At 39.7% G+C, this 24,650-nt stretch overlaps 1 protein-coding gene across 1 annotated transcript; it reads left to right on the top strand.

The window, feature by feature from the left end:
* Positions 1 to 2,068: 2,068 nt before the first annotated feature.
* MEX3C (mex-3 RNA binding family member C) lies at positions 2,069 to 23,045 on the top strand. Its single transcript, XM_054583673.1, has 2 exons — positions 2,069 to 2,789; positions 20,087 to 23,045. Exons 1-2 carry the CDS (start codon positions 2,069 to 2,071, stop codon positions 21,307 to 21,309), a joined length of 1,944 nt encoding a protein of 647 aa, XP_054439648.1. The 3' UTR covers positions 21,310 to 23,045.
* The last annotated feature ends 1,605 nt before the right edge of the window (positions 23,046 to 24,650 follow it).

The following is a 24,650-nucleotide window of genomic DNA, read 5'->3' as shown; positions in this document are numbered from 1 at the left end:
AAACCCCAAACCCAAACCCTGGATCAGGGTTCTCAACCCTGACTGAACTTTCAAAGCCTCTGTGGCTTTTCTAAAACATGGCCAGATCCTACTCCACATCTACTAAATCCAGAGAATCCAGAGTTTCCTTCTCCCTGCTCTGCATTTATCTTTTTAAAAGCCCTTCCTCATCCTGATGCACAGTCAGGGCTGAAATCACTGTTCCAGAGCCTACTGCTACAAATGAGTTGTTTGAGAAGCAACATACAGAATTCTATGAGCACCAGGTCACCTAATAATAGGAAAGATTTGTGTAAGCTAAAATTCTCTAGGCCTTTCATTGGAGGAGTAGGATAAATTGTAGGATTGGGAACATGGTAGTAAAGGCACACGCACGAACAATAGAAGACATAGTTTAGTCTTCTTTTGGACGTCCTAGACAAATCCTAGAAATCCTAGGACGTCCTAGAAAATCGGTGCTCAAATTCACTCTTAAGAAACTTTGAGGCAGCAAGGCACAATAAATCCAAGGTAGAAAAAGTCCCAAATTACAATTCAAAAATCAAGAGGCATGGTGCTGCTAGAAGTTATTCAGTTCTTGATAATATGGTTAGTGTGAAGCGAAATGAATTGAGATATGCTGTGAGTCTATGTAACTGCAAAATACAATCTTCAAAGACTTAGCTTGGAAAAAACTACACGATATATCATTAATCATTTTATATTGCTTGAACGTTAAAATAATATTTTGTTATTGTACTATTTATTAAAACTGCTTCTTCTTACTTTTTTTAATGAGGCCACTAGAAACCTTAAAATTGCACTATTTGTACGCACTGTATCTACAGGACAACGCTAGTGGTTAACACTAAACTGGGGAGACTACCTGCATGGGCAGTACTGCAGGAAAGGCATCTTGAAAGAGAAAACGATTTAGTTTCTTTGAAAAGCCCCCAAGAACTTAAGCATTTAAGGCTCCCGAAGTAGCCAGCCGGCTGCACATTGGAAGCCCAGCCAGCTGGACGTGGGGGCGGGGCCCTGCCAGGGGAGGAGCGTTCCCGGGTCCTGCAGGGAAGGCCCAGGAGCCACGCGGCTCAGGAAACCACCCCCGCGGCTCCATAGGAGGACACCCCACGGCCCCCGCCCTCGACTCTCCTTAGGCCCTTATGGTGACAGGAAATCTCTTCCTTAACCGGGGAAATCAACACCCTCCGGCCATGTCTGTGCTTCACTCCAAGGCGATTCCCACAATATACTTTCAAAAAAAAACAAACACGACTCAGGTGAGCAAGAGGCTTGTGAGGAGGAAGCGGGACGAAAGAAACCCAGATCTCCGCTTCTACTGTACGCGCCTGCGCAAAAACAAAACCCTAGTCTCTAGTTTCAGCCTTGGCCATTGCTCCTTCGTCCCGCCTCCTTTTTCCCGCCCCCACCTGGGGGCGTCACAAAGAGTGACGTGTAAATCGAACAATCACAGTCCCTCTCGTGAGCCAGTAAAGAAAGGGGAGGGAGGAGAGGGGGGAGGGGAGAGGACTTAAGGAGAAGCCTTGGGTGCTAGCTCGTCCCAGTCACCCAATCAGAGAGCTCCGGGGAGGAGCGGGGCGGGGCCCGAGAAGAGGGTTGGGGGGGTGGGGGCTAGGGAAAGGACTTAGAAGGCTGCGGGGAAGAGAGGGCGGACTCCCAGAGATTAAAAGCGCCCAATCAGACGAGCGGGCTTCATTCTGAGAGCGGCGTGGGGCGTCGCCGCCGCCGCCGCGCGCGCCGGGGGCTGGTTAAGGCCATGAAACAAAAGAAACCCTGAGAGGGGAGCCGCTGCCACCTCCAGCAGCCCGCCCCGCTGCCGTCCCCACCCACCCACCCTAGTTACCTACCTCTACCTCCTACCCCAGCCCCTCCACCCCGCCCTCTCCGCTCTCCGGGCGGACCTGGCGCTCCTCAGCCCGGGTCGCCTGCCCTGCCACCTCCCCAAAGGAAAGGTGTTTGCGCGCTGAACAGGGCCCGGGCCCTGCCCGCCATGGGGCTCGCCGCCCGTCTCGCCTGACCCGGCCGCCGCCGCCGCCGCCGCCGCCATTGACAGCGCGCCGCCGCGATGCCAAGCGGCAGCTCCGCGGCCCTGGCCCTGGCGGCGGCCCCGGCCCCCCTGCCGCAGCCGCCCCCGCCGCCGCCGCTGCCGCCGCCCGCGGGCGGCCCGGAACTCGAGGGGGACGGGCTTCTGCTGAGGGAGCACCTGGCCGCCCTAGGCCTCGACGACCCCAGCCCGGCGGAGCCCGGCGCTCCAGCGCTGAGGGCCGCGGCGGCGCAGGGCCAGGCCCGGCGGGCGGCGGGGCTGTCTCCGGAGGAGCGGACTCCGCCCGGCCGCCCTGGGGCCCCTGAGACGGCCGAGCTGGAACTGGAGGAGGACGAGGAGGGGGAGGAAGCAGAGCTGGACGGAGACCTGCTGGAGGAGGAGGAGCTGGAGGAGGCAGAGGAGGAGGATCGACCGTCGCTGCTCCTGCTGTCGCCGCCCGCGGCCGCCGCCTCCCAGACCCAGCCGATCCCGGGCGGGTCCCTGGGGTCGGTTCTGCTGCCCGCCGCCGGCTTCGAGGCCCGGGAGGCGGCCGCGGCGGCGGGGGTGCTCTACGGAGGGGACGATGCCCAGGGCATGATGGCGGCGATGCTGTCCCACGCCTACGGCCCCGGCGGCTGCGGGGCGGCGGCGGCCGGCCTGAACGGGGAGCAGACGGCCCTGCTGCGGAGGAAGAGCGTCAACACCACCGAGTGCGTCCCGGTGCCCAGCTCCGAGCATGTCGCTGAGATTGTCGGTCGCCAGGGTGAGTGCGGGGAGAGGGCTTTATCTGGGCATGGCCCCGGGCGTGGGTGGAGAGGCAAAAGAGAAGAGCTTGAAACGGGAAAAAAAAACCCGAACCTGGCGAGTTCCCCAAGTCCACCGCGAAGGGGTCTGGGAGGAGCCGAGGGTCGACGAGAGGAGGTGGGTCACCTTTCGAAAACCCACGGTGTTCCGCTCGTTTTGCATGATAAAAGGTGTTAAGTTTCTCTAGCCACTGAATCCGGCGGTGTTCACTTTACTCGGCTGTATTCGTGGAACACCAGACTGGCGTGGGACCAAAAACCTCAGTGAGGTGGTAAAAGGTCGAGTCGATTGTGCATTCGGTGTTGTGCACGGAAAGCGCCGAGATTGCAAGTTTGCTCCCAGACTGCCTGTAAAAGCACTCAGTTCCCCTTACAATAGCTTGTTCAGATGAAGAAACTGACAGAAATGGAGGCTTGTAGAAGAAAGAGTTCTTTCGAGAGGGAAGGGGATGTTCTAGTGGGGGGTTTCACCACCATCGCCCCCCGCCCCTCCGCTATTCAGAAACTTAGCTTTTGAAGTGCAGCCTAACTCTCTGTTGATCTTAACTGTATTTCTTTGATGCATTTTAACTCTCGAAAAGACACAGTGGCTACCTTTTAGTACACTTTAGTATCCACGATGAAGAAAAATTGACCAGTAAGGTAGTTGAGTTAAGGAACTTTATGCATTTATACCGGTTTTTGTAAATTCTTTCCCTCACTTGCCAGCGCACCAGCACTGCAGACAGACTCCTCCCACATTGTTCAGACAAAGGACCTATGTCTCAGATTCCAGTAGATTTGCGAAGGTGGGGGAAGGGGATGCCCAAAGTACCTCTGTATCCGACATTTTTAGGGAAGGTCCAGCGCTCTAGTGTAGCTTTTTTCCCTTTATTAAATACAACTTGCAGCTGCCTTATTTCAATATGAGTTGGCCTGGCTGATGCTTGTCTCTTTGCTGTTAGGTCGAAAACAGTGTTGGGGTCAAATAAAAAGAAATGATGGCGCTGCTGCTTAAGTGATCTCATCTTTCCCAAGTGGTCTAAAGTACACATAAATAAGGTCTGTTGACATGGTGGTTTCAAATATCAGAGTTGGCTCATTTCTTATTTCTAGGATTTTAATAAGAAAAAAAATCTATCTGAAATCTGGATAGAGGAGATAGCTTATTTTAGACCTCCTGATGATTGGGACTTAAAGGCACTATAGTTTGGTAAATAACTTTTGCATGTCTGGTTTGAGGTTTTGCACTGCTTAATACTAATCAAGAAGAGAACTGTTTCCCTTCCATAGGAAAAAATTGTAACATCTCAGTTTATGGATGCAGAATGAGTTGGCCATGCAGTTAAGAACGTCGAGGAATTGCTATGTATCAAGCTTGAATTTTGCCCGGCATGGAGTTTAAGGCAGATGAGAATGTAAGGTTGATTCAGAGTTGCTGCCATTGAAATCTAGTAGTCTAACAAACAGTGGAATGGCTCTATTAATGTGTAGTGAGTTAATGGCACTAACTGTAATGTAGAACAAACAAAAGTCATACATCTGAGAACATCAGCCCTGGAAGGCCTTAGAGAAGGGTCGGGACTTCAAGAAATGGAGATGGAAGGCTGAGGAACAATGTGAGGAAAGGTGTGGAGGAATAGTCTCTAGGTATGATTGGAAAGTTGCATTTGGGGGCGGGAGGGGGAGTTGTTTTCCATATTTAGGATCTTTAAAGGGGAGTGGTGAAAAGGGACCCTGAAGGTGTGAGTTAAGGCAAAAAAACCCTTATCACTATACTAGGATGCCACTTCCTTAGCACAGGCTGCAAGTGTGCTTATGACAGTTTAGAATAACAAAGAACATTTACCTGCCAGTTTTACTAAGGGACAAGGTAATGACATCTTTTGTATATTTGGTGTAATACAAATATTTCCTTCTCTTTATTAGACCCTTTAAAGCACTATAAAATGGTCCTTAATTTCACAAACTGTTATCTCTATACAAATCCATTACTTAAAAGTAAACTGAATTCATTCTAAGTTTTTATTTCGTACTATCTATTAAATTGCAGATAAACTTTATTTTATTGGTTATTGATTAATAAGGAAGTGTGAATCTGTATCTTAGGACATGGAGACAAATTGCTGACTGTTCCTTTTGCACTTAATATTTTCCCAGAATTCACAGTACTGTTAAAAGTATGTCATCGTCCTATCTTATCTTAAGAGCGGAAAGTGTTGCCCTTTGCTGTTCAGAACCGCTCAACTAGATCACTGGCCCCTCTGTGCCCCCCCTCATTCCTCAGCAGCACAGTGATAAAACCTGTAAAGTACTTTCCCACTCCTATAGGAGAACTGAGCGACATCTAATGTTTGCATCCTTCTGTAGTGTGATAATTTCCCTTTCCCTGTAAGTGAATAAACAGGGCAAATCGTTCACTTTGTTTGCCTTAGACAACTAAATTTTCATTCTTAAGAATTATCTATTCCTTCCATTTTATTCATTACCTGAAGTCATAATTTTCTGTTTGACATCTCTTAATTGGTTTTGGAAATAAGTATGTCACAGATGGAGACATTTATGACTTGAGCTCTAAAGCAAACAGTAGGACAAATGGAATTCTGAGTCATATAGACTAGCAACTCATTTAGATGGCCTCTGGTTCCAGTGTCTTTCAAGAAAACAAACCACTGCTTTTACTAGTGATGAAAGTTGGCAATGTTGACCTCATATTTATACTCCCAGTTGTGTATAGTTGTTCACAAATGTTAAATTGGTCCCATTTTTTAAAGTACGTTTCATTTTTAAACCAACAATACTGTAAAATAAAGCCACAAACCAAAGAGGCTTATTGGTAATCAAGCTTTAGAATATAGACATCAAAAGTAAACCTAACAGATTTAAGACTTAACTTAAAAAAAATACAGTATTTGCAAGACCTATTCACAGTGGTTAATAGATTAAATTTAAGGCAAGGGACTTTGTTCCAATTTGCAGTCATTGATATCCAGCCAGTTAGACTAAAAAGTGTTTAAAGTAGAACAATACTAAGAGTCCTGTCTAGAAAGTGTCCACCCATGTGGTCTGAAAAATGGAGACATTGAAGAACATACAAGATGCAAGAAACATTGTGCAGAGGTCAATGATGCCTCAGTCCCCATCAGAGTAGGCACCTTGGGGCCTCACACAGTTATTCCAGTCACCATCAGCTGCCCCGAAGTATTTTCCTGAATTTCATCAAAGGTCTGAAATCCTTTTGATGTGATTTCACCTTTCCTTTTGAAGGTGATTTTAGTTTTGGGGGAAAACCAAGAAGTCACAGGATGCCAAATACGGGCTTTAGAGAGGCTGAGTCACTGGGTGATTTGATGTTTTAACAAAAAACTGTAGGAGACGTGAGATGTGCATGAGTGGGTATCATGTTGTGACAAAGCAGCCAATCACCAGTTGCCCATAGCTGCGGCCTTCTGAATCATTCACATAGTTTTTGTGGAGGAATGTTCAAGCTTAACATAAAATTTGATGCAGATTCGTTGCTCTACTTGCTCAGTCATTTTGAATGTGACAGCCACACAGTACACATGATCACTCAGCGGTGTCTACTGCCCCAGCTGACTAGTACAGTGAAGTCGTCATTGTTCACAGATGCACGTTCAGTCCACTTTCCTTGGCTGCCAAGTTACATTGATGTCACACTAACTGTTCTTGTTATGTTGACAATGGTTGGACTTTTTCCTCACAGGCCTCGTATACCCATTCTTAACTATATTATAAATAAATATCGGGATCATGAAAGTAGTTTTAAAAGACTTATAAGCCAAGGTCTAGTGTCACTGTTGAAGAAAATATTGTCTTCAACTACTTTCATTAGTGACTTTGTGTATGTGTGTTTTCTAGCCTCATAGTCTAGAAAAGTCATCTCCAGCTTTTTTTTATTGTGCCCCTTGTCAAAAGAATTTAAACTTGTACTCCCATTGTCTGATACTTTTGTATGTATGCTGATATATTATACACTATAAAACATAAAACGATTTTAAAGAGGTTTATGGAAAAATGGAAATTGGAGTCTATTTTTTTTCTGCACTCCAGTGGGTTTCCTTGCACCCTGCTTGGGCTATCACTGAGCTAGACCCTTTTGGGAAATGATTTTCTTTATTTAGCCACTCTGTCTCCGGTTTCATAGGGTGGAACCAAGTTATAACACAACTGAAATAAGTTATGTGCATGTTTGTCCAGGAGAAAATGAAAAGGCTTAGTCTCGTTATACGTACACTCCCTATTCAAGAAGAAATAACACATTTTATGAGGAGAAAGAGTTTCAGAATAATGCTAAGGTGCCCTGTCTAGTTGGTTGGGCCTCATTCTGCCAGGAAAAGGTCACCTATTCAATTCCCCATCAGGACACCTGCCTAGATTGTGGGTCCAGTCCTAGTCAAGCGCATGCAGGAGGCAGCCAATTGATGTTCCTTTTCCCTTTCTTCCCCTGTCTCTGGAATCAATAAAAGGGAAAAAAATGCTAAAGCACAGTTTCTCTTTCTTTCGTGGAAGTGGAGGCGGAGGGATTATTGGTTTTTTTTATGCCAGGTATGTTAAATGCTTTACTGGTGCCATTTAACCATGCTGGGCAGTTGTCCCCCATTTTACAGATGCAGTATGATCGACATCAGAAATAAAGGTCTCACTCTACACTGTTTCCTCAGTACTGAAGCATCCTGCTTCAGAAAGTCAATATTTTGGGTCAATTTCTGACATAATCATAACTGGGGATATTGTATTTTTAGTATACATAACCTAAAATATCACTATCCAAATTAACTTTAAAAAATTTTGATACCTCTACTACTCAGAAGTCAGAGTTGTCATTCTGACATTCTGGGTCTGTGTCTAAATAAAAATTTACTGTCATTTTTAGTTCAAAAGGTTAATTTTTGTGTATATACACACTAGCTATAAAAATTAAATATTGAAGCTTTTTTAGGCTTTAAAATTTAAATTTAGTTGATAAATGTAGTAGCTCTGGGACCATTGGGAAAGGTTCAGTTATAATTGTTTTGCAAATTGTGGGGAGTATACTGCCTTTTCTTCCTGCCTTACTCTGCTAATGAACTATTTTAATTCACTAGGGAGGAAATGGAATATAAAGTGGTAAATCAAGGGTATATTTCTTACCGTCCATTACCAACAACCTAAAAATGATTCAGGGAGTCAAGTATTTGAGAATTCTTATTGTTAGAGATTTTTATTTAGAAAAATTTCAACAATGTTTATGGATTGGAATTCTAGGTAGTTCCTTTTACATCTTAAGTTTTCAGATGACATTTAGATATAGCATGGTGCTTAATATTTTGTGGATTTGATTTTGAATGAACTTGATCTTTCTACAACTTAAAGACTTTAATAACTTTGCCTTAAACTGAATACAAAAATGTTTTAGAATGTAAAACATACATATTGTATAAATTATCCCAATTGCCCTTAAAAAGTCTTCTCATCTGTGGTATTTTGGAATGAGCCAGAAAGCAGAAATTAAAATTCCTAAATTGTGATTACTCTGTGCCAATAACTCACTTCGTGATCTGGGACAAGTCACTTAATCTCCGCAGGCTTCAGATTCCTCTAGCTGGGTGTAATCAAGAGATTCTGAATGATACACAAATAAATTGATATACGTGAAACTGTAAGTGATACGCACATATTAATTTTGTTCAGTTAAATCTGAAATTAATTTGAGCCTCTCTGCTTAATCATATTCACCTTTTTGTGGTTTGCTTAGCAGTTTCACCCATTGTATTCTTCTCATGTGATAGAACTAGAACCTTCGGATGTCTGAATGCTTGTTAGAATGCACTTCTGTCCAGATAGGCTTAAATTATGCTGTGATAACAAAGAACCCCAACATCTCAATATTAAAGCAACAAAGCTAGTTAGCTTGCTTGCTTGCTTTCTTCCTTCCTTACTCTCTTTTTTTTCTTTTAAGATTTTACTTATTTTTAGAGACAGGGGAAGAGAGGGAGAGAAACATCCATCAGTTGCCTCTCCCTTGCCCCAGGCAGGGGACCAGGCTTGCAACCCAGGCCTGTGCTGTGACCTGAAATTGAGCCAGTGACCTTTCCAGTTTGCAAAACCATGTCCAACCCACTGAGCCACACCAGTCAGGGCAACAAAGGTTTACTTCTTATTCACAAAGGCTCTGCTCATTTTAGTCATTCGGGGACACAGGCCAGTGGAGCAACCACCATTTCAAGTGTTGGTTGATCTCTTCCCTTGTGTCAGAGGGATAAGAGAAAGTAGCATAGCACGTGCTGGTCTTTAAATGTTAGCCATGGTGGTAATAATGATCAAATCTGTAAATGTTTCATTGATCAGAGCAATTCGTCTGGCCATACCTAACTTCAAGTGGTCAGGAAAGTGCATTACAACCATGGGCCACAGGAGAGAGCCAGAATATTGGTCAAAGATATGACAACTGTCACAGCATTATTTTTTAATCTGTGTGATTGCTCAAGGATTTTTTGAAATGTAATTTATGTCATGTAGCATTTGTAATTTAGAATTAAACTCAAAATGGCCCTGGCTGAGTAGTTGAGTTGGTTAGAGCATCATCCTGATACACCAAGCTTGAAGGTTCATTCTCCAGTCAGAGCATCAATGCATAAGAGTGGAGCAGCAAATGCCTCTGTTTCTCTCTCTCTCTCTGCTCCTCTCTCTCCCCTTTCCCCTCTCCCCTCCCGCCCCCCCTCCCCCTTTCCCCCTTCTCCCTCCCTCCCCCAATCAATAAATAATATTATTTAGAAAATTAAACTCAAAATAGAAAAAATAGATAATGTTCATCAGATACTAAACAGGAAAGCTTAAAAACTCTGCAGTTTAAAAACTCCTTTAGGAAACTCTGGATAAATTGTGGATATTGGATTTTAGAACCCCATTGATGTTTAAGTATGCTAAAGTTATTTTTATTAAACTGCATCTTAATGCTTCATGAATGGTTTAGATAGCATAATTTGTGAGTTTGCTTTTAACTTTTTCCCATGTTACCATTAGGTACCATATAGACATTTATAAAGATAAAATCTTGATATTTAAGCCTTTATAATAACTTTCTAATGCTATATTACCAAACCCAACTGTAAAATTGAATTATGCATAGCCTGATGCTGTTTGAATAGCATTCAAGTTCAAGTCTTTATTTCATGACTGGTTTTGAGAATTTAAGTTTCACACCATAACTGTGGCACCTCTTTCATACCAGTGTTTGGGATTTAAGAACAATTCATGTGGGCATGGTTTTGTTGCCTTTGTTCAATAAGCAAAAACCATAAGTAAAGTTATATCATGAAATAATAAGATTAGGCCTTAAAATAATAAAATTCTTTAATGAAAACTGCTGGTGTAGTTGAAGATAAACAGAAACTGGTTAGTGTTGAGCATAGTTAGAGGAGAGTAGAGAGGGAATTGTTGCAAACAATTAGAATATGTCCTCAAAAGGTTACCAGTATAAAGTAACCTTATAATCTACATTATATTTTTTAAAAGTTTACAGTGTCTTCAAATTTACTTAAAATCAGCTTTTGAAATGTAAATGGTAAACAGCTGAGCTAGTCTGGAAGAGAATTACTTTACAAATGAATTTAATTCATTATATGGTACCCACAGAGGTATTTCTAAGGCTTCTATTAACATCCTCTAAAGGGTATAAACCTAATTTAAAAATCCCCAGTTAGGAAAATTGTTCTGCCTTTCATCTCTAATTTATACCCTCTTCTGGTTATTGCAGCTTTAGTGAATGAAAGGCAAAATATGAACCCTTTTAAAAATTATTTCAGTGCTCTTAACTAAAGAGGTGAAATAAACAGGGGATTTTAGATTTAGTTTAACCTTTATTTTTAAAAATACCTTGTATATGCAGGGAGTTCTCCGCTCAAAACCAACTAGGAAAATAAGGGAGGTTGAGAGAATGGTATATTTAGGAGTCACTAGTTAATAACTTTAGGCAATTCTGAATTTCAGTTTTCTCTCATCTGTAAAATGAGATTAAACTAGATTATCTCTTATAGCTCTTATTTTTGTCCACAGAGTTCCTAAAATCATACAAAAGAATCAGTTTTCAAATTCCCAGTTAATTGACTTCAACATATCTCATCCCAATTTTGTAAGGTTTATGATATCTTAACAGGCTTTTCACAAATAAATTTTATCTTTACGAGCTATATTCTTTAAATGTTTTTAACTTTGTATGGAAAACTGATTCATTTGATTTTAATTTTTTAATAACAGCAAACATTTAAGTGTGTCAGGAGGTACATCATCTCATTTGATCTATTCTTGTTTCAGTACAGATAAGTAAACAGATCTATGGAAATAATAAATAACTTACTCAGAGTCTCAGACTAATAGAATTGGAGACCTCAACCCTTAACAAGTGGTAGAACAGGCAAATATAAAGTCAGCAAGGAAGTAGAAAAGCTTAACCACATCAGCAACCAACTGTATAAAAAAAAGAAAATGACAGATCATTATCGGTACATGAACATGTGTAGACACCAAATCCTTTTGGTACTTGAAGTTGATAAAAGTCAGTGAGGGGAGAACTGAATCCTAGTCATTTTTGCATCCTTAATGTCAAAGTGCCTGAAACAAAGTAGAAACTGTTGTTTTAATGAACTGAATTGTTGGATTAGAAATTTACCATTTTATTATTTAATTTACATATTGCAGTAATTAGGGTTTTCCTCCCTCTTGCTTTATCTCTAACTCTTTGCCTAAGCAGCCAGTCAACCTCAAGTTGTTGGGGACTTTGGTTTTAAGGGCAGCAGATGCTAATTGATTTGAGGTATTTGATGTCTGTATAAATACTGGTAATAATCAAAACGAAAATCACATTAATTTCTAACAAAAAAATTTTTTTTCGACTAGAAGAGCTTGAAGATGCACACTTGAACCCTAGAGTGGAAAGCTGTTATTTCTATATTGTGATTGAGGAATACACTGCATTGCTAATCAAAATAATTTTTTTTAATGTTGTATTAATAATACTGAGATTGATTGAGTCCCTTATAAAGTTAAAGATCTGGATAGTCGGTCTATGCTATTTCCAGGGCGTAGAGGACTTTATTTTATATAAAATCATTAAATAATATGACCCCCTTCATTGATTCTAACATACCATGAAAAATGAAATAATACGTTTCTTTACTGCTTTTAGAGTAAAATAGTATGCCTAATGAGAGGACTGAAGAATTAAGCTATCTTGGGTTTGAGATCTGACTCTCCAACTGGGAGATCTTGAACCATTCAGTTAAGCTCTTTCCTGCTCTTCCTAAAGCACTCTATTAAAGATAATTAAATGAGAATATAAATAGGAGAGTTTGGAAAACTGAAAAGTAATGTTACAAATTTTTATTATTTAATAGTTAAGCATATTGTCTGAGTTTACTCATGAAATACTTTAAGTAATAGGGTGGGGTAGATCTAAAAAGCTTCCCTTTACTGTGTACCTACTTGAATAACAGGCATTGTACAATAATAAGCATTTTTAATACGTTATTTTATTTTATTTTGTCCTTGCAACAACCGAGTGAAGGAGTGTCTTTAATCATAATTCCTCACCCATGAAAGAGACAAAGGTTTAATAACCTGTTAAAGTTCATAAAGCTGATGGTCTATCCAAAATCTGGTGTTTCCAACTGCTACTCAACATACCTTTTCTTAAGGAGGGAGGAATAGATATATGTATGTGAAATGTGGTATCTTAAAGAAGAGGTAAGGTGATCCACAAAAAATAAGCAATTGTAAAGGACCTTGAGGTTGAATGACCTAACATTGAAACCATGGGTAACTGGTGACAGGTTTGAACACAGTCCTGCAGATAATCAGTTTTGTGCTCCTTACATCGTTTCCCTTAAACTGGACCTTGGAAGATTCATATGTCGTAGTGTGGTAATAAGAGTTTTATACCTGTGTTTGTGTTATTCTTGAGTTTGCACATACACTCTCATCTTTCCAAATGGCCGTGTTTGTTACTCAGAAGATGTGAGGGGGTGGGTGGTGCTAGGAGGGGGTTCTGGGTTATGTAGGGAAATATCTGAGCAGAGATAGAAGCAGAACAAGGCATATGTAGGAGAGGATACAGTCTGGGAAAAGGTAGGTTATAGCCACTTAATGGGGAGAAGAGAGGTAGGGGTTAGTATTAGGCCAAGGAGTTATTATCTGGAAGTTAAAAAGAATTTCTCAAGGAGTTTCACTCCCCCTTCTCCTTTTTATTAAAGTATGTGTGTACACTGATTTCCTAATAGGATTCTTTCCCTTTCAGAGCAAAACTGCTTGTGGGGGGGGGTGGATTTTTGAAGAAAGGTATACTCAAAGAATGGCTGAACATGAAAATACATCACGCAGTTTTGGTGTTTGTGTGTAAGAGCTTTAGCTTTCTTCAATCCCTTATATACCAGGTGTGGCAAAAGTGGGGTTATAGTTGTAAGTACAGAAAACACAGTTTATTCTCATATTATTATTTATTAATTATTGTATTTTCTATACAAACAACTGTAAACCTACTTTGCCCCATCATTTAACACTGTATAGCTAATTTATGAAATGAATGAAAAAATACAATGAATTTAACTTCTAGAAAACAATATTCTCTTTGTCAAAAATCAGCAACACTTCATATAATATTTGGGGCTTCTTTCTTTAAAACAATAAAACAGATTCTTTGCACCTACCAAATTGAGCCTTCTACCCTCTAGTCACTTGAAGCTACCACAATACCAAGCCAGGTGTAGTTTCCTGACTGCCATCTTGTATTCTTGAATGCCTGCTTTGGCCCTTGAACCTCCCTCTGCTTCTTACCATCTTTCTTTAAGCCTAAATTCAAATGCTTTTGAAGCCTTCTTTCATTTACTGTAGGAATAAAGTCATCTCCTTTTCTGTGCTCCCACTCTATTTTCTGTAAAGCAATTGTATCAATATTGCTTACATGACTGTTTCCTCAACTGATTATGAGCTTATCATTTCAAACCAGCCACTGCACCTTTCTAGGAAATTTAATATTTGAATAGGTAAGCTTAAGCATAAGACTGCCTCTTGCACATCGCCAACTGGAGACCCCACCTACAACACAGGCAGGTGCCCTTACTGGGACTGATCCATTTTCTCATGATTGGTGAATGAATGTTCTTGGACTGGAGAAGGAGTGGTTTAGCTAGGAACACCTAGGCAAAAAAAAAAAAAAAAAAAGCCCTTAGGACAAGTGGTGGCCAGTTTTTACTGACTTGTGCATCTCCTACCAAATTTTTACTAAGCTCTCAACATAAACAATTTTTGTCAATATGATCACTTATGTTTTTCTTTTCTACCTATATTTTGGTTTTTAGCTCAATCCCATCCCCCTGTTCTAATGTCTATGATCCCCATACTTTTCCTGACCCCCTGTGTCTAGCCACTGCCCTGGGTTAGGGTTTAAAGTTTTCATGAGCAAAATACATCCATTTCTTGGTTCAAAAGCCAGGGACTTGGAAGAAAGGGAAAAATAACTGGAGGGTTGGAAAAATGGTAATGTAGTAGGCAGAATAAATCCCCTTCTCCCAAAGATGCCAACACCCTCATCCCCCAGAAACAGACTGTGTACATGGAGCATAGACCTTGAGATTCAGAGGATGTTTGAGATCATCTGGGTGGGCCTGGTGTAATTACATGAGTCTTTTAAAAGCAGAATCCTTTCCCAACTGAGTCAGAGATGTGAACATGAGATCCTCTATTGCCGGCTCAGAAGATGGGGCAGGGTGCGGGGGCAGTGGGGACACAAGCCGAGGAATGCGGGTGGCCTGTAGAAGCTGGAAGTGGCCCTCCGCTGACAGCAAGGAAATGGGAAGCTCAGTCCTGTAACTGTAAAGAACTAAATTCTGCCAGTAACCTGAAGGAAATAGATCTCCCTTCAGCAACAAAGGAACAGTCATGCCAGCCTCTTGATTTTTAGCCTTATTGCGCTCCATGTCACAATCTACAGAATTGTAAAATAAAAAATCTGGTGTGTTGAAGCCACTGTGTATGGTAACTTGTTTTGGCAGCATTAGAAAACTAAAGCAGGTAATAAGTAAAATTTAACCAAAGATTCCTAGAGCAAAGCCTCCATTTTCCATCTAGCTCTCAGCTCCTAGTGGCCACGTTGTGAACATAGGCAGTTCACAGCATGGATTGTTTGCTTTCTTCGAGGCTAGCCAGAGCACATCTCTCTGACTACTAAGACCAGCTGGAGAAAACCTTCACGGAATCATGGTTAGGGCAGGCCCACCCAGCCAATCTGGATAATCCTCCTCTTTTAAGGTGAATTGATTTGAACCATAATTACATCTACATTGCAGACTGTAATTCTACATCTGGTTCTTGTGTTATAACAAGTACATCATTCCACATGTTGAATGGATTTAAAAAGTGGCCTTAAAGATGACCCAGTGTAGAGTTTCACACTTTTCTGATTGTGACCACCAGCCCCACCCCCAACCCCAACCAAGCAAAAGAACTTTTTACATTGAAGCCCATTGTACACATATTTTACTGAAATATTTGTAACACTTTGAGTTCTTGTTTTGGAGCGGGGGAGGTTTTAATGCTGATTTCAACCCATTAAGTTGATACTGCAAACCCACCATAGTTTGAGAAACACTGAAGATACAGATACTATTCTTTCAATTCTTCTTTCAACTCCTCCCCCAGCCACAAAGGACCTTTCCTGTTAATTGCTGAGGCAGCTGGTGGGAGACACTCTTGACACTGGAGAAGCAAAGCAGGACCTTTGGTGTTCTGGCAAGTGAGAGGACCAGAATTCTGGCTCCAGCTTAAGGGTTTTAAGGTGAAACGCAGCCCCAAGCCACAGTGATACCGAAAGGAGAAATGGGTTCCTCCTACACCAGGGAGGTAAATTGGAGACTTCTTATTTGGGGAATTTACTTCCAAATCAAAATAAAAACTACAACTCTGAGAGCTGATGCAATTCTAGTTCTTAACCTCAATGCAGGCTCTTATAACTCTTGTCAAATGTTTGGTTTTTTTATTTGTAGTTGTAAGAAAATAATTGTTAGTCCTTATATCTTAGAAATAAAAAGCCTTGTTCAGCATTGAGGATATGAAATCATTTACCCTGCTGTTTATACAACTTAAAATAATCTCAGTACTAGCCAAAAGCCTCATTATATGCTAAGTCTAATAAAATGTATCATTTCTTAATGTTTAATTTTTTAAACTGGTCTAATTTAATCATAATTTTTCGAAAAACTAATATATTTGTATGGCTCAACACTTTTTTGAAAAATGGCATACAAGGAAAATTTTCTCCCTTCTACCTGGTCCCCATAAGTCAGCCAGTTTTATAACTGCATAGTATTCTGTTATATAGCTTTACAGACTCACACTAATATAAATCATAAGTGAGGAACATAGTACAAAGATCATTTTGTACCTCTGCAAGTATTTCTGCAGAATCAATTCTACAAGTGAAGTTGTAGGAGCAAAAGGATACCTGCAGTTGTAATTTTGATAGGATAGCTAAATATGAGGGTTTTGTGCCCATTCCTTCTTAGCACTGTTTTTGATATTTGACAGTCTTAGGTGAAAAATACCTCAGTCCACATGAAAATGGGAATTTTTATGTTCAGAGACACATATATTTCTTTTTCTGTGTTTCTTTTACCTATTTTTCTGTTGGGTTTTAGTGTTTTAATATGTAGGGTGAAGTATGTGTGTAAGAGAAAAATTAGCTATTTCTGATATGAGTTGTAAATGTTTTAACCTTGTTAGGAATGACTTTTGTAATGCAGCAATTTTTTTAAAAGCACAATCTAATTTATCGTTACTCATAGCTTCTGCATTTTATACCACTGTGAGATTATATATTCTTTTATGATTTTTTTTCAGTATCTTTGAATTTTCAAATACAAACTCAGTCTAAAGTACTCAAAAACTGTTTATCTCCACTTGAAAATTAATAAAACAAACTTTTCTCCTTTCATTTGTGTCACTTAATTAGAACTCTGCCTATTCAAATCATCCCCAACTTTAGAATGTACATATATTCTAGCAAATCTGTGTTCCTGTAAAACAATATTATGATTGATGAGGTTTTCTTGTAGTCCTAACCTGAGTTCAGGCTACCATGTTAAAACTATCTTAAAAAATTTAGGAGAGAGAAGAAATACTTACATTTTTGTTGGCAGTAGCTTAAAAGGAGCTATCTTTCTGTTGCCACTTTTCCCTGATGTGTAAAACCTAAGCACATGACCCTTTTGAGTAGTGTGAGGCCTACCTTACTCCCTTATCTCAAAAGTGGTCAATGCTCAAAACATTCGTTTTTCTGTCTGCCTAATAAGCCATATATTAAACACCTATTAATTAGTTCCAGCCATAATCCAGATAGTGTTCTATGTGCCTTTAGGCATATTTTCTTAGTTAATATGCCTTCCAGGTATTAAAGTATTCTACTAAGATGCAATTGACCTTTGATTATAGTCCCATAAGTATTTATTTAGAAAAGTTTTTAAATTCAACTTTCTAATGGTCACGATTAGTAAGGGTAGAGAGAGGCCATCCTTGGGCTAATCAGTTCTCCCTTTGTCCTTAATAGAAATTGCCCAGCAGGACCCTCTGTCAGGAATGTGATTCTAGCAAACTGCCTTCTTCCCTTGTTTGTAGCCCAGAGCGTAACAACAGTAACTCCCTTGAATGTATGATGTGAACAGTTATCAGCTTACATGTTCGTATCACTCCTTTCAGAATTTCTTAGACGTCTTTCCATCAGTCACATATGGGCCAGTGGGAAGTGGTCTCAGTTCTTGGCCCCAAGCATGACCTACTGTGCTGAGATAAGTAGATATAGAAGTTTCATTGTTCTGGTCTTCCAATTGACATATTGTGGAGCAAAAGCAAATAAAGTGTTTTCCTGTACTCAGAAGTAGCACTATCAGTTTAATCTGATAGTTCATTACAGATGTAAACCTATAGCAGCACTCTATTAAAAAAACTTCTGTGTTTTACAGTAGTATATATTTGACACATTATAGTAATTTCATCATAGCCCCAAACTACCCCCTCCCCTTGGTTCTTGTAACTTCATCCAGGTACTGCACTAAGTGTTTTCCTTGCATTTTGGTTTTGGCCATTTTTCCCTGTTGTAGTCTTTTCAAATGAATATAGCCTTCAGGTTAGAACAAACCTGACTCTAAAAGTGTTTTCATGATAGGTACCTAGGATCCAGCAGTGAGAAAGCAGCCATTTATAAGTTCTGCAGTTTGTTGGAAAGAGGAACAAGATCTTCATTTGTGGTTGAGATCTAAAAGTTCCATGGTAGGTTGAATATGCTATAATTGAAGTCAGAATATAAATTCTTTTTGAAAGGGTTGGATTAGCAGTATGGGGCCAGAATATGAAGTCTTGAAAAGCCCAGCAAAAAATGCTTAGCTACAAAGCAGTATGTATAAGAAAAGCCCAGTATTGTTATATAGAAAAACAGTGGTCCATGTTTCAACAAATGTTGTATGGCCACCCCATGACATATACTTACAGTCAAACCACTCGGTGCTTTGGGAATGCCTTGGAAGGGCACACAAACCACTCCTAAGGGAGAGGAAGCTCCTTAGAGGATGAGGCATCTAAACTAAAATCTTAAGGGCTAACAGGAGTTAAGCAGTCAGAACTGCAAGGTAAATATAAATAGGCAAGGACAGAGGAACATTCTAGTCATGGGAGCAAGAAGCATGGATAGGAGTTTAATAAGAGGGTGTACCCTGCTGAGTTGAAGAAGTGAGGAATGGGGAAAAAGACAAAGCCAGAGAGAGGTACTCTGGTGCCAGATAAAGAGAGGCCTTGTGTGCCCTATTTACCGTAAGGTAAAGAGGAGCCATTAAAGCTCTTTATGCAAAAAAAGTGATCCTGTGACCTGTGCTTATTTAGAGAAAACATCATTGGACTAAAGAAAATGGATGGAAGTGAGGCAAGACGAGGCAAGGAGACCTATTGGGGAAGGAGTGTTGTAAATTATCCAGGTTAGAAATGATGTGTATAAAGACTTAGCTTTAGTACATTATCAGTGTATTGGGGGAAGGAGTGAAAACAAAAGAAGGGGAAGTTTAAGAAAAAGACCTGCCCAGATTGTGATGAGTATCTTCAGCACCTAACTTCTTTATTTGGAGAAACTAGGAATAGCATGATATATTCATGGGAATAAATCTATTCTGGTAAGCTTCATGTTAAGATCTTTGAAAACTGCTGTGGTACTATATTTGACATTTTAGGTTACAGTTTGAAGCCCTCTAATCTTACACAGTTGGCACTAGTATGGGTGATTACTCCAAAAAATGATTAATCGTGTAGTTGTGCATATTGTCTTTAATGTTTTAACATAACCAATGCCCATATTCCGTACAACTTCCAGTGTTTCTTTTGAATTTAGCCAGAATTTTACTGAGTGCAACGTCATTCTATGTTACTTTTTTAATCCTAGGCTTTTACAGTTGTCTCACCCATACATATATAGTTCAACAGCACATTTTTTTTTCCCTTTAAGGTACTCATCTTAGTTGAATTTTTCAAAAATAACCAACTGAATTTTCATACAAATATGTTTTTTATTCATATTTCACTGGATTATGTAATAGTTCAGTTAGTTCACACATGAATACAATTAGCATAAACAGATGAGGATAAACACAACTGCTTCTTAGTCAGCCTGAGATTCAATTGATGTAAGCAAAAGTGAGATGGCTACTAGCCGTGAGCACTTTGCTGTTGTCATTAATTGAGTTTTGTGAGGAAAGAGAAATGGTAAAATGATAAGGCAGTTAAATGGGAGTTAAAGAACGTCAGTCATAGGGCATAGTTGTGTGAAATTTGAGTTCTTGGACTAACAAAATGATGGTAGATTTTCAAGTCAGTAGGTGTTTAACCCTGGCTCTGCCACTTACTAGCTTTGTGAACTTGGACAAGTGATACAGTTTTTCTGCATTTCATTTTCCTTTGCAGTTTAAAAGGAGTATAATAGTCTAGTTCTTAAGTTTATTGTGTAGATTAAATGAGACAGTGTATATTAAATGTCTGACATGTACATTAATGGTTTTTCTTTGCCACCAATTCCCTGCAGGGTCGTAAACTACTTACGTTTTGAAGGTTAGACCATTCATGGTATAGCTTGCCTGTATAGAGCACTCTAGCTGCCCAGAGCAGAGTTTAGCTTGAAAGGAGCGCTTTGTGATTTGTCTTTATCAGTATCATTGAAGTAGATGTTGATTCTTATGACATATTTTCTTTCTAACAGGCTGTAAAATTAAAGCACTGAGAGCCAAGACAAACACATATATCAAGACACCGGTTCGTGGGGAAGAGCCCATTTTTGTTGTCACTGGACGGAAAGAAGATGTTGCCATGGCCAAAAGAGAAATCCTGTCAGCTGCAGAGCACTTCTCCATGATTCGTGCATCTCGAAACAAAAACGGCCCTGCCCTGGGAGGGTTGTCAAGTCCTAATCTGCCCGGCCAAACCACTGTTCAAGTAAGGGTCCCATATCGTGTGGTAGGGTTAGTGGTTGGACCCAAAGGAGCAACTATTAAAAGAATTCAGCAGCAGACCCACACATACATAGTAACTCCGAGCAGAGATAAGGAACCTGTCTTTGAAGTGACAGGGATGCCTGAAAATGTTGACCGAGCACGAGAAGAAATAGAAATGCATATTGCCATGCGTACAGGAAACTATATTGAGCTGAATGAAGAGAATGATTTCCATTACAATGGTACCGATGTAAGCTTTGAAAGTGGCACTCTTAGCTCTGCGTGGCTCTCCTCCAATCCAGTTCCTCCTAGCCGTGCAAGAATGATATCCAATTATCGAAATGATAGTTCCAGTTCTCTGGGAAGTGGTTCCACAGATTCCTACTTTGGAAGCAATAGGCTGGCTGACTTTAGTCCAACAAGCCCATTTAGCACAGGAAACTTTTGGTTTGGAGACACACTACCATCTGTAGGCTCAGAAGATCTTGCAGTTGATTCTCCTGCCTTTGACTCTTTACCAACATCCGCGCAAACTATCTGGACTCCATTTGAACCAGTTAACCCACTCTCTGGCTTTGGGAGTGATCCTTCTGGTAACATGAAGACTCAGCGTAGAGGAAGTCAGCCATCTACTCCTCGTCTGTCTCCTACATTTCCTGAGAGCATTGAACACCCACTTGCTCGGAGGGTTAGGAGCGACCCACCTAGTACAGGCAACCATGTTGGCCTTCCAATATACATCCCTGCTTTTTCTAATGGTACCAATAGTTACTCCTCTTCCAATGGTGGTTCCACCTCTAGCTCACCTCCAGAATCAAGACGAAAGCATGACTGTGTGATTTGCTTTGAGAATGAAGTTATTGCTGCCCTAGTTCCATGTGGCCACAACCTCTTCTGCATGGAATGTGCCAACAAGATCTGTGAAAAGAGAACGCCATCATGTCCAGTTTGCCAGACAGCTGTTACTCAGGCAATCCAGATTCACTCTTAACTATATATATATACATAAATACTATATCTCTATATGGACTCATAAAGGCATGGGTATAATGGTACCCCCAGTAAACTTCCTAATGAATTCTTATGACTGTTATCAGGCTTTATTGGGATTAGGCTAAAGTTGTTAGTAAACTTATAAAAGGCTGCTATGGTAACACTAAACCTAAGTGGTCTCTTGTCTATTAGTTTGGTTTGAATTCTTAATATTATCCTGTAGACCCAGAGACATAGCTTGTATAAGAATTGCTAAAGCTGAAGTTCAACTCTATGGAGTGAAGATAATCATAGGTCGTGCGAGCCTATGAGAAAAGTATATACGTCTAAGATTTCAAAACAATGGGTCCCAAAGCCTAACCACATTAAGAGTTTATGGAGGGTACTTGGCATTACAGATGATTCAGACACTTCCAGGGCTGCCTTCTTTTACACTGCCAGTTTTGACAAAACAGGTTTGTTTGTTTTTTATTTTACAACAACTTATGCCTAATTCTGCAGGATTACAAGTAACTTTTTAATGCATTGTGAATTACTGGTAACAATAGGGCTGATGGCAGTTTACTCAATCACTGGTTATAATTTGGGACAAAAAACTGCTACATTGACCTTCATCTCGCCCAGCTGGTATGATCAGTGGATCAGGAATGCAATTGTGTCGATTGTGAATTCCTACCCATTGCCTCCCTCAGAGAATGTGGAAAGGGCCACCTGGGTTTTCCCATTTCAGGAAGGGCTTTGGGATTCACCTGTATTGGCTCATAATTGAGGATGTGAACATTCCATTCATTAGTCTGATCAAGCTATTGATTAATTTTTAGACTCTAGATCAAAATGTGAAACATTTTATGTTCAATCCATATTTGTCTTGCACATTATAAATATATTTTTATTTTTTAGTAATCTAGGGAAGGGGGAGGGAGAGAGGGATAATAATGCCCTTAGCATAATTCACAAAAGCAGCTGTGATGACCTCCAATCAGTTTACTTCATTTCAAAACTATTTCCAATCACAAAGAAAGATTTAAGATACACTTTTACATTTCACTTGTGGATGTCTATGATGCCATCCTCAGTATATTTCCAAATCTATGCTGGCATTGACAGGACAAAACATTATACTGGTGGGTTTTTCTACTAATTATTTTTTTGAAGCGTTATTTTCCCAACACAAAAAGAGCTTTTTTTTCCTCAGTATAACAAAAATTGAAATCCTATGTGTATTGAATAGTAAATAGACAAATTTTATTTTTTATTTCCACTTGAAGAGTTACATTTCGTATAAAAGTTTACAAATAACGGTTTTTATTTTGATTTTTTCAGTATAAAAAATTGCCTTGATGGCATATTATGATGTAATGCTAATTGCTTGTAGGATAGTTAAATGTCAGTATTGAAACCTAATCTTTAGCTGCCGTCTTGTAGATATGAACGAATGTTCACCAAGCATGTATTTTGTATTTTGTTGCATTGTACACTGCAACTAATAAGCCAAGGAATTGACATATATATTAGGTGCGTGTACTGTTTCTAAAACCACAAACTAAGAATGATAAATTATCAATATAGTTTAGTATTTGCTAATTTTACTACACTCTTTTGTTATGTATATGTAGGGAAGTCATAGGGATTATAAATTCAATTTGAGTAAAGTTTAAAACCATATATTTTATGATAAAGGGCCTTTAACTTAAGATGGCCAAAGCACTGATATTATATATTTGCTGTAAAGAGAATTATAAGAGTTTTATTTTTCTGATATTAAAAGTTACTTAATAAAGACTTGTTTCCATTAACTTAAATGTATTCTCATTTGGTGTTTTTCAAGTAATCATCAGTTTAGACTGGAAGATGCCTACCTATATCCAAAATTGAGTATTTCCTTTTATTTTCTTGTACAAAGTTTCCCTTCCGGCTACCTGTGTTCTTTCTTGAGTTTTTTTTAATGTGTTGTTAGTGTTCGATGTGTCACTCATGTTCCAGTCCAAATTTAGCCTTTTCTTTAAATGGTGTTACATCCCAGTAAAATTAGACATTTAGCTAGTTTTACATTTTTTTAGTTGCACGTTTGTGTAGTTGACCACAAATAACCACTATGAAGTTAATTATAAATAAAATAGAAAATGACTTTGTATACTTTAACTAAAACCCTGAATTCAACTTAGATTCTGGTCTCTTACCTGTTGTTGAACATTTTTATTTTTTAAATCACCAAATATAGAAAACAATTTTTTCTAATACGAAGGTACACGTACAGGATGGGACGGAGTAGGTTTATAGTTAATATGGGAAAATAGGTGAGCAGAAGTAGGTTTACAGTTGTTCATTTGGGAAAAAAGACATGCAGGTTATGATTATTTCAATAGCTTTACTAACTGTTCTGGATACTCAAAACTGTAAACCACTTTTGATCACCTTCTGTGTAATAGAAACAGCTCAGTTTTGCTTACTCACAACTGTAAACCTACTTTTGCCACTCCTGTATTTGCTAAGTGCCTTCAGAAAGGTTTTGTTATTGACAAAAACACTACTCCACTGATGAAATTGATTTGATGAAGCAGGTTGGAGTAAATTGTTGCTCTTTGTTAACAAGCAAGAATAAAGCTATTTCTAAGATGGTTCTAAAGAAACAAATTCTATTCGTTCTTAATACTGAGAGAGATTTATTACACACCCATAGTAAGTCTTTTTATTGTTGGTTTTGGCTAGCTTCTTAGGCCATGCTAGAAGACTGGAGTATATAGATTTGATGATAGGCAAGATCATTGCCCTAGAATTACTTTGCTGATTTAGGATTAGCCTCCAAAAGTATGAAAGTTAAATTATTTGGGTGTGTTACAGTATTTATGCAATTCCAGCATAAATGAATGACCAATAAATATGAATGTCTTAACCTTTACCCAACATAAGGTCAACATCTTTCAGAGGACCTTGAAAATAATCTACTTTGAAGGCTTTTTTTGGCAGAGGAAGCCAAAACTTTGTCTAAAACTAATGTTAGCCACGGTAAGCACTTAGAAAAATTCTAAGTCTGAACCTACCTTTTCTCTCGTGCCTGAGTCAATTTTCTTGCTTATGGAAGTATTGAGGGGGAAGGGCTCCTGGAACCCTGTAGGCCTGCATTTCCAGGGAATCAAAGCCCCACACTGGATAATCCACATGTGAATAATCAAAAATTAGGCAAACTGATTGAGAAGAACTCGACAATCTTCCATTTTTACAACCTTGGAGAATAGATGCCAACCTGAAAATATTTTGGCTAGCAGCTTAATTATGCTAAGGATATGTAATTCTTTCTATAAAGGATTTTAACAAAGGAATCCCCTTGCAAAATAAGTT

Source organism: Pteronotus mesoamericanus, unplaced genomic scaffold (genome assembly GCF_021234165.1).
Source record: "Pteronotus mesoamericanus isolate MK-2021 breed Mesoamerican mustached bat unplaced genomic scaffold, CSHL_Meso_final contig_74, whole genome shotgun sequence".
NCBI classification, from domain to species: domain Eukaryota; kingdom Metazoa; phylum Chordata; class Mammalia; order Chiroptera; family Mormoopidae; genus Pteronotus; species Pteronotus mesoamericanus.
This window is presented reverse-complemented; position numbering and strand designations above follow the sequence as displayed.